General features: G+C 48.4%; 1 protein-coding gene across 2 annotated transcripts; it reads right to left on the minus strand.

The window, feature by feature from the left end:
- Positions 1 to 294: 294 nt before the first annotated feature.
- RIPK3 (receptor interacting serine/threonine kinase 3) lies at positions 295 to 4,259 on the minus strand. Of its 2 annotated transcripts, XM_045841212.1 has the most exons (10): positions 4,089 to 4,259; positions 3,737 to 3,877; positions 3,299 to 3,608; positions 2,709 to 2,854; positions 2,536 to 2,582; positions 2,160 to 2,336; positions 1,965 to 2,050; positions 1,363 to 1,725; positions 1,177 to 1,237; positions 295 to 635 (listed from the first exon to the last, which is right to left on the minus strand). In XM_045841212.1, exons 1-10 carry the CDS (start codon positions 4,106 to 4,108, stop codon positions 487 to 489), a joined length of 1,500 nt encoding a protein of 499 aa, XP_045697168.1. In that variant the 5' UTR covers positions 4,109 to 4,259; the 3' UTR covers positions 295 to 486. The 2 variants fall into 2 exon arrangements, with proteins under 2 accessions (XP_045697168.1, XP_045697170.1); XM_045841214.1 differs by lacking the exon at positions 4,089 to 4,259 and having other exon boundaries at positions 3,810 to 3,876.
- Positions 4,260 to 9,313: the final 5,054 nt, after the last annotated feature.

Consider the following 9,313-nt stretch of genomic DNA (forward strand, 5'->3'; position numbering starts at 1 on the left):
GGGATCCCATTGTGGAGTCTCTATAGCCTGGAAGAAAACAGGAGGGGGCATAGTGGCACCACAGCATCTATCCCCATAGTTTGGGTTTAGGGTGGGGAAGTGCTCTGCCCTGAGATTAGAGTGGGCCCCAGGAGCGGGTCTCTGAGATTCCTGGATTCCTTCCTGCCACCGGCTGGGCCCTGACCTGCTGCACCATGACATGGCCGACCCTCAGCCTCAGCATCCCGCTTCCTGTGTCAGAGAGACTGCAGTGCCTCCTCTACCCATAGCCTCCTGCGTAGTACTTTGGTTAAAATTCCACCACTTTATTGACTGCTGAGGCCACAAAGTCAGTTCCAGTGCCAGGCCCGATGGCCCTCAAAGAAAGACTGAGCTAGCTGCCTCAAGTCCAGGAGGCAGTTTAGAGGCTTCCTCAATTCCTGTTGTTATGATACTGGCTCTGTGACCCAGTCCAGGCATCAGGTTCTTGTGTCACTTCTTTCAAAGCTACTTGTGGGGGCCATGCTGCCAGCCCCTACCCATATCCTGAGGTGGCCACTTCCTTGTGGGGAAAGCAGTTTTTCCTGGTATTATCATGTGGTTGTTGTTTCCGATCTGCACCCACTTGCTGTTATGGATGGTAACGTGCGGTGGCCCTTTAAGAGAAACAGTGGTGTTAGTGTGAGGGTTGAGCTGTCCACAACTCAGGAGGAGCAGCAGAGTAGAGGGGCAGCGGCTCCTCGTGTTCACCTGGGGAAATGCAAAGATGGGGTCCCAGGGCCTCCCAGGGAAGGTGTTGGGTGTGCCTTTGTCTTTCCCCTGTTGGCTGCCCCTTCAGAACTGGGTGTACAGAAGCTCAAGAGTGGTGGCAGCTGAGGTTTCTGACTCTGGTATTTGGGTCTTTTCTGCTGGGAGGCCCTCTGTACTAACCTACCAAAATGGAATTGGGGGATTCATAGAGCTGGTCCTGGGGAGCCACAAGGCCCAGGGACAAATCCAGGCTTTGCTGTGACCTCAGCAGGATCCAATCCCAGTGGGTGTCAGTTTTTCCATGTATGAAACGAGAAGGTGTGGGGTAGATGGCCTCTAGTCCTTTCTCTCCCTGCTTTTCCCCAAGGTGCCCTGGATCCACATAGAGTCCTGAGGATGAAGCTGGTAGAGGAGCAGGGTAGGAGGAAAGGAGTGGGAAGTGGGTACCTGGTGTTGGATTTGGCCCTGGCTCCTTAGGAGGCCAGTTGGCGTCACATCTCTCAGGCCCCTGTGGACAATAGCATTCTCAGGCTCCCTGTCTTGGGGCCTGTTTCCAGACCATAACCCCTAGGCCCCAAGATTTCCCTGGAAAGGGGACAGGATTTGCATCCTCTAGTCCTACCAGAGTCTCACCTGATTTCCTTGGGGTCCAGGACCCGGCGTCCAAGCTGAGGTGGGGTTGGGCTTCTGGTTTTTGAATGATGAGGTCTCTGGAGTTGAAGGAGGTTGGGCTGTTGAATCAGAAGACAGGCCTGCCATCCAGGCATGCTGAGCCTGCTCTTTCTGTGCCTCAGTCCTCTCAGGAAGGTTAGCACCTCTTTTGGGAGCAGAGCTGGAGCATTGCAGATTCAGTTTATTCAGCGTGTCAGAGGCTAAGATGGAATCAAGGCTTCCTGTGGGTTCCCCAAGGCCATCATTTTCTGTTTCGCTCAGGCTTGGCTTAGGGGCAGACAACTGCCTATTGCTCTTCCTGTGCTCAGACAGGAACTTCTTTACCTGCAAGGACAGGGAGAACTTGCTGGGTGTGGAGGCAGGAGAGCCAGAGTAAACTCGAGGAAGGAATTTCTTGATTCATAATCTGCTGTCTGGGAATTCAGGAGTGCAGTGGGGAGAGTGGGCATGAGGGTCAAGGCATAAAGAACAGTGGTCAGTAGGAAGCTGCTGGGTGGTCCGGGGAGCCATGTGGTGCCATTTATGCCCAGTTCTTGGGGCTGGGTTTGGTGTGGGACACTCACTGTGGAGATGGCAGCATCCATCTTCGTACCATCTTCGTCTCCACGTTGTACCAGGCAGAGGGTTGCTTCAATGCGTCGTTTGCATTCTGGAGAGAAGGCAGAGTGGGTGGCAGGTGAGCAAAACTCCTTTCCTAGGGAGACCATCTGGCTGACAGATCCAGGCTGCAGCCAGCTGCCAGTTAAATGCCAGTTCACCTTGGAAGGAAGGCCTGTCCTTGGGTTCATGACTCCAGCAGTGCTGCATTAACTCCACCAGTCCTTCCAAGCCTGGAGTCTCCGGGCCAGGCTGGGGCAGCTCTTTCAGTAGTGGCCGGATCTTCCTGTCACACACAGCACTTTTCACCAGTGATGTCTTGTTCACTGCTGATGTGACTGTATGGGGCATGAAGAAAAAGCACTCAGGGTATGAGGGGCCACCTGCTGCCTCATGGAAAGAGGCAGAGAGTGTAGTCCAGGGGAGGTGAGGAGGGAGTAGGACAGTCTGAGCAGGTAAGCGGGAAGGGCAGGGCTTGGGGACTTTCAGGAGGAGGGCACCTGGGTTAAGGACCCCAGAGTGTGCTTAAAGTCTTACTCTCAGCTTCTCTTCCGGCGAGCACTGCCCACATCAGCACCCCAAAGCTGTCAGAGATACAAAGGTGAGGCCAAGTCCAATCTCTGGCAAAACACCTCTCCAGTATACCTCCCCCTAGAAGGGCCCCGAGAGGTGTAAAAATTGGGAATGTGTGTTTGGCATGGGTACCTTACCTGTAGACATCACTGGCCTTGGAAGCCTTGTGGTTTACATCAGCCAACAGTTCTGGGGCCAAGTAGGCTGGGGTACCCCCTGACACCTCAGATCCTGTCCGTGACCGTGGGCATCCCAGAAATGTGGACAGGCCAAAATCTGCCAGCTGCAAAGAAAGGGAAGGAGAAAGAGGTAGGGGATGGACAGAGCGAGGCAGCTTCCAGAATCCCTTTCTTCCCCCACCCCAAACCAGAGATACAGACCCAGCCTTGTGAAGGGGGTGTGGAGGGTTAGGGGAACAGTGGGACCAATGGGGCCCTTGGTTTGGGGGTCTGGGTCCCCCCTCTAATGAGCTCAGTCAAGGTCTGAGTTTCCTGAGCTGTCAGCCATGGGTCTTTTGAAGTCCTAGTGGTGTGGTCAGGGCCTCTATCACTTGTGATAGAGGCTAAAGCTTCTGGGTGGGCCTTGGCACTTGGGCAGCTTTTGTACAGAGGAAGATGCTGAGGGTGTTCAGTAGACAGGACTGTAGCAGATGCTACAGTGGGTGGTTCTGGAGCAGCTCTAGGGCAGGGCCTTGTCCAGAAGCTGAGCTGGAGTGTGGTAGGCTGACCTTGGCGTGCAGGTCTGAGTCCAGCAGAACGTTGGAGGGCTTCAGGTCCCGGTGCAGAAGCACAGGATCCTGGCTGTGCAGGTAACACATCCCAAGCACAATCTCCTGCAGCAGGCGGCAGATAAGTGGCCAGGGCAGAGGATATTGGAGTTGCAGCAGCCCCGCCAGGGAACCGTTCTCCATGAATCGAGTCACCAGAGCCGGTCCAGACACGGAGTCCCACTCCAGCTGCTCAGTGACTCCCAGCAGTGGCAGCACGTCCTCACTATTCAGGCTGGCCATGGCCTTCACCTCTCTGGATATCACCTCCCTGTATTCCACGAGAGAGCTGGGGTCCGGCTCTGCTGGAAAGATCCCTCCCTTCCCCATTCAGGCCCCCAAGGACAGCAGCCTGCCTCCAAGGCAAGACACTGACCAGCCAACAGCTGGGGCACTCACGAGTTCACGATCTTGACTGCCACATAACGACCCCATTGCTCATGTCGCGCCAGGAACACTGTGCCGAACCCACCTTGTCCGATGCACTTCACTTTCTTTAATGCCTCATTGGGCACCAGGGAGGCGTGGCGACCTTTGAGCCTGAGAGAAGGGGCCTTGTCACCAGCTGGCCTCGGCCCCAAGTCCCTGCTGCTTCCTGAAACCCCTCCCCACAATGACACCTGTGACTCAGCAGGGTTGGTACAATCCACAGCCTCCCCCGTGGGTCCCACTGTCCCCTGGCTTCAGCACAGGCACAGAGGTGGTCCCTGAGCAAGTTCAAGGGGCATCCTGTGTCTCATTCTCAACTCACCATATCTCACTGTAGGACATCAGGCTGGATGGGGCGAGAGGCTTCTGGAAGTTGCGAGTTCACACGAATGGAGTGACTTCTGGGAGTGGGGTTTATGGTAGAGAGGGGTCTTGGGGTGGGGAGAAGGGTCAGTCTCTAGGCCACTTAGGCCACTGCACGGATTCAACTTCCTTACCCTGAGTGACTGAATAACTTCCTTTTACAAGAACTGCCGGGAGCCTCTAAAGTTCCGCCTGTCTCTGCAGTCCTGCCCCAAAGGGGCTGGGCAGAACGGAAGCTCATTGCTTGTCTTTTTCTTTCTCTTTTTTTAAAATTTAATCTTTCTTGTATTTTTTTCATTATAATTAATCTCCTTATGCCTCTCTCCCCCCCAGCAATTGCTTGTCTTTTCTCATTGGCATTTCCTTGAACAGCTGCTTTATGCCACAGCCTGTCAAGGTGTCACTGGCTTTTAGCCTGGCACGAAGGTGTCCTCACCTTCCAGGAGCCCATTCCAACAGCTGGTGTCTCTCTTTTCTCCCACAGGACTCCCAGCTGTGCCACCTGCCAGGCCTGGGCTGGAGGTGGGATGGTGCTGAAGAGGATTTCCTGGTCCTAGGGCTCAGCTCTCCCACAGCTACCCTAAGACCATAGCTAACACCTCTGTAATGCTTACCATGTGCCAGGTACATATATGAGCTTATGTAATTCTCACATCAATCCTAAGGGCATCGATACTGCTTTTATGACTTCTTTACGGACAAGGAAACACAGGCGCTGACAGTTTACCTTGGCCAAGCCAGTGTGGAACTTCAGAGCCTGCCTCCAACCATGAGGCTTTCCTATTTTCACACAGGCTTCAGGGCTGCACCACTCAGTGGGAGATGAGAGTGGCTGAGGAAGGTGTGAAGAGTCCAACAGTGTGCTGAAGGGTCCCTGTCTGTATTCCTGCCCAGTCCCTGACAGCTGCTGTCACTGAGGAAAGCTCCTGGCATTGGTAGTGACTTGTCTGCTGTCGAGACCAAGACCTGCTCCCAGAGTGCTGTGGTCAGCTAGATGAACGGCCCCGCCGGAGGGTTGCTGACATGGAGGTGTGCGCTGCAGTGGAAGTACCTCAGAACCTCCCTGCTCTTTCCTCCCATGCACGTTCCCTGGTTAACATAGCTTTCCCACAAGCATATGCTCTGAACAAGGGCTTTTCAGAACTCAGAAGCTTGGGGAGCCTTAGGGGTTTAGGGTAGACAAAAAGTTACATTACCCATGCAAGGCCTGACCATGGCTGGAGCTTGTGGAACAGCCAGCTCTGGGTGCTCAGTCCTTCACAGGCAGACCCATACCTGTGGTTCGTGTGCCAGCTCTCACCAGAAGGTACTCATCTTGGTATGCACTTTCCATTCTGTTCAGTGGTCCATGGGCTTTGCTGGATGGAGTACAAGTGGCCAGTAGTCAACTGTGATTTTTAGAACAACTGAGAACTCCAGAATCCACCCCATGAATTCTGGTGGGGTCAGTCCAGAAAACAGCTATTTTGGAGATGTTTAAGGAATTTTTTGACCTTAGTCAGTACATTGTACACACCAAATATTTGTTGAATTGAATTAATAAAAGAACAACCCAAACTTCAGGGGCTTCCTTAAGATGCTGATCATCCCAGCTGGAGCTCCATACACATTGGGAGAAAAGAGGAGGTTGGGCTTTTTTATGGTTAGGGGCTCTCACTTGCACATTGACAGAATACATTGGAATTAGACTTTATTATAGAGATATGATGGTATTTCATAGACTATGAAGGCAAGTGCAGCAGGTCCTCAGAAAAGTGTGGTCAGGAGCTAAGAGCCAACAGGGAGTGTGCCATTCCTTTCATGACTATCTCTAGGGAGAAGAACCTGGGCTCAATGTCTCAGCTCTCCTTGATGAGAACAGACAGAAAGGAGACAGAGGGGTATTTAAAGACCTGGCTGGATTTCTTAGATTGGGACGAGACCCTGAGAATCATGGGTGAGCCACTGTGAAGCATGTGGTCGGGGATAATGTTGGAGCCTGTACTGTTTTTGACTCAAGATAAACCAAGTCCCTTTAAAGGAAACGGGCAGGAATGGGAGTCTGGAGTGCGTGCCTGAAAAGACCCTCTGCTTCTAGCAGGAGGGGGCTAGTGAGGCAGAGTTGATTCCTAGATTTTGAAGCTTGGGCCTTTCCTGAGGCCTGGTGCCCCTGACCCCAATTGTTCCAGGTTTTGGATTCTGTTTGGGTGTCTGTCATCCCTTTAGTTCTCTGCTCCTGATTTGGTTGTCTTCAGCCCCTCCCTAGTAACCTGCTCTGGCTCCCTATCCCTAGTTGTTGGGGTGAGAGGTGGAGAGCAGAGGGTGTTGTCTCTCTTCCTTCATATTCTGGACCTAAGTAACTCTCACCTTTTGTTTGATTAAGAGATTTCAATTATAGACCAAATGCTATTCATTAAGGTGATGGCAAAAACGATTACGGAGGATTTTCATTTTCCTTAGTGTATGAATATTTTATATTAGCATACATTACTTTTTTAAAATCCTCACTGGAAAATGAGCTTATTGATTTCCAGACAGAGGGGCAGGAGGGAAGGAGAGAGGGAGAGAAACATTGATGTGAAAGAGAAACATCAATTGATTGCCTCTCACATGTGTCCTGGCTGAGGACTGAACTCATAACCTAGGAATGTTCCCTGACCAGGAATTGAATCCACGACCTTTCAGTTTATAGGCCGATGCTCCAATGAACTGAACCACATTGGCCAGGGCAGCATATATTACTTTTATAAAAACTTAAAGAAGGAATAAAATCGTGATTTTGCAAAAATTTAGCTATAAAGATATTAACTGAAGTGCTGTTTAAAATAGTGAAAAAAAAGAACCCTAGATATCCAATAATAAGAAAAAAGACTAAATAAATTTTGTAATAGAAGACTGCATAGTCATTAAAATGATGCTCTAGACCTATATTTATTTATATGACAGGTGATTTTCACATATCAAATGGGAAAAAAGCAAGTTATAAAACAACGTGTACCATATAATCACTTTTTTTGTTTGTTTAAAAATTCTCTTCCAGTAGTATGAGTTCTCAAAAGCCTCCTGTAGCAGAAAACTTAAGTGCTGTACTGTATAAAGCACGGCAAATAGATATTTAAAATTTCTTTAATGAGCTCTCCCAAAGTAATCTCCCAAGGGCATCCCCCTGAAACCAACAAAATAAAACAATACAAAACAAAGGGTAGAAAAATACAATAAAAATTAAAAAAAAACTAAACTAAAGGTAAATAGCAAATAAACAGAGAGGTCAACTAACTAGAAACCTAGAGCTTTGGGGACTGGGCAGGGGTATGGGAAGTTGGGGGAGAATCAGAGAATAAGCCCTAGGGCCTAGGAGGATGGAAGAGCTAAATGTAAGAGATACCCCTGTTCCCCCCAAAGCTGGGACCCTTAACAAGGCTACATTCTTAGTGGAAAGGATACAGTGTACTTGCTTGCAGAGGGAACCTACAAGGAAGCCTGTCTAGGCTACAGCACTAGATGTTACAATTAATAAAAATGTTAGTCTCCATGTGAGACCTGCTCTCTTTGCCTTTGATCAAATAAACCATACACTGAAAAATTTAAGAGGCCCCAATTATTAATGCTCCTTAGAGTTCAGCAGAGGCAAACTGAGTCCTCCTTAGAGAAAAGCAACCTCAATCCAGGCTTCTGGATTAAATTCAGACAAATATAAACCTACCAAAAATTACTAAATATATACGGATTCAGATCACTATGAGGGTGAATAAGCAGTAACAATAATCAACAGGTTTATATCTCTAAGGACTCCATAGTTTGGAATAATCAGATAATCTAAAGGAGCTATTGTAAAATGCTTAAAGAATAAAATATGGAGCATAAAAACTGAATGAAAAACTAAAGATGATTAAAAATGCCCAGATAGATCTAGGAAAAAATAGAATATCAAAACCCCCAAAATTGTATGTGACCATTAAAATTAAAATTGCGATACTTGGTTAAACTGAAGATACAGCTAAAGAGAGAAGTAGTGTGCTAAAATGGATCTGAAGATATTCCCCAGAAAGCAGCAAAGAGAGACAAACAGATAGAAAAATTAAGAGGCAAAGACTTGGGAGATTCAGCAACTATCAGATTGGATGGATCCCCATGAGGGGAGAAGAGGAAAAAAATGGGAACCAGGCAATATTTGAAAATAAAATGGCTGAGAATTTTCAAAAATTGACAAAAGTGCAAGAATCCACAAATACAGAAAGCACAATGTATACCAAGAAGGATAAATATAAAGAAATCTACATCTAGGTACATTTTAAAAAAGATTAATTTATTTTTAGAAAGAAGGGAAAGGAGGGAAAAAGAGAGGGAGAGAAACATCAGTGTGTAGTTGCTTCTCATAAGCTGCCTGCTGGGGACCTGGCCCACAACCCAGGCATGTGCCCTGACTGGGAATCAAACCAGTGACCCTTTGGTTCTCAGACTGGCACTCAGTCCACTGAGCCACACCAGCTAGGCCTATATTTGGTAAAATATTTAAGTGGAAAAACAGAAAAATGTCCCAAGTAATGGCTGGTAAGTTTACACATGATTTTATCTTCTTATATTTTATATTCATATTTTTATCTGTATTTTCTAACTTTCCTAAAATGAATTCATGAAAGTTCTGTAGCCTCCGCTTTACTCCCAGGACATCACCAGAGATGCAGCAGCTCCCCTGTGCCACTTTCCACTATTCTAACAGGAAATCTGCTCTTGGCTGTTCCCTCTTGATTTCCTGAAGCTCTACATAGGCCCGCTGGCTTCACCTTTGACACCTGATTGGTTAACCCTTGGTGGTCCAATGATGAGTAGGACTTTATATTAGTCTTAGGAGAGGTGAGTCCAGTCAAGAACAAAGGTACAAAGTTCACAGCGGAACTTTGGGAAAGGCAAGGAGCTCAGACTGGCTGAGTGACCATTTTCCCCCCCTCATATGCATCATTATTATCATCATATCATCAATGATGATAAAAACTAGTCTTTTTACACTTGATAGTTCACAAAGCACTTTCACACTAAGTCATCACAAGCCTGTGAGGTTGGACCAACTGTCAAGTTTTGCAGATGAAGAAATAAAAGGCCTCACTGTTGCCTGGATGTGAAAGACAAAGTGGTAAGAACGTTTTTACTGTGGCTGTGCGAAACTCACCCACTGGTGCAAGTCTGCTTTACTCATCAGGGAAACCC

The sequence above is a fragment of the Phyllostomus hastatus genome, unplaced genomic scaffold, assembly GCF_019186645.2.
Source record: "Phyllostomus hastatus isolate PE091 unplaced genomic scaffold, TTU_PhHast_1.1 phas_contig_348, whole genome shotgun sequence".
NCBI classification, from domain to species: domain Eukaryota; kingdom Metazoa; phylum Chordata; class Mammalia; order Chiroptera; family Phyllostomidae; genus Phyllostomus; species Phyllostomus hastatus.

Bases quoted from the DNA above. Each gene is read 5' to 3' on its own strand.
- RIPK3 (XM_045841212.1), bottom strand. From the start codon at position 4,108: ATGTCCTACAGTGAGATATG. The intron at 3,878-4,088 runs GTGAGTTGAGAA...CCCTTCTCTCAG, and splicing joins ATGTCCTACAGTGAGATATG to GCTCAAAGGTCGCCACGCCT. The intron at 1,238-1,362 runs GTGAGACTCTGG...TATTGTCCACAG, and splicing joins CTGGACCCCAAGGAAATCAG to GGGCCTGAGAGATGTGACGC.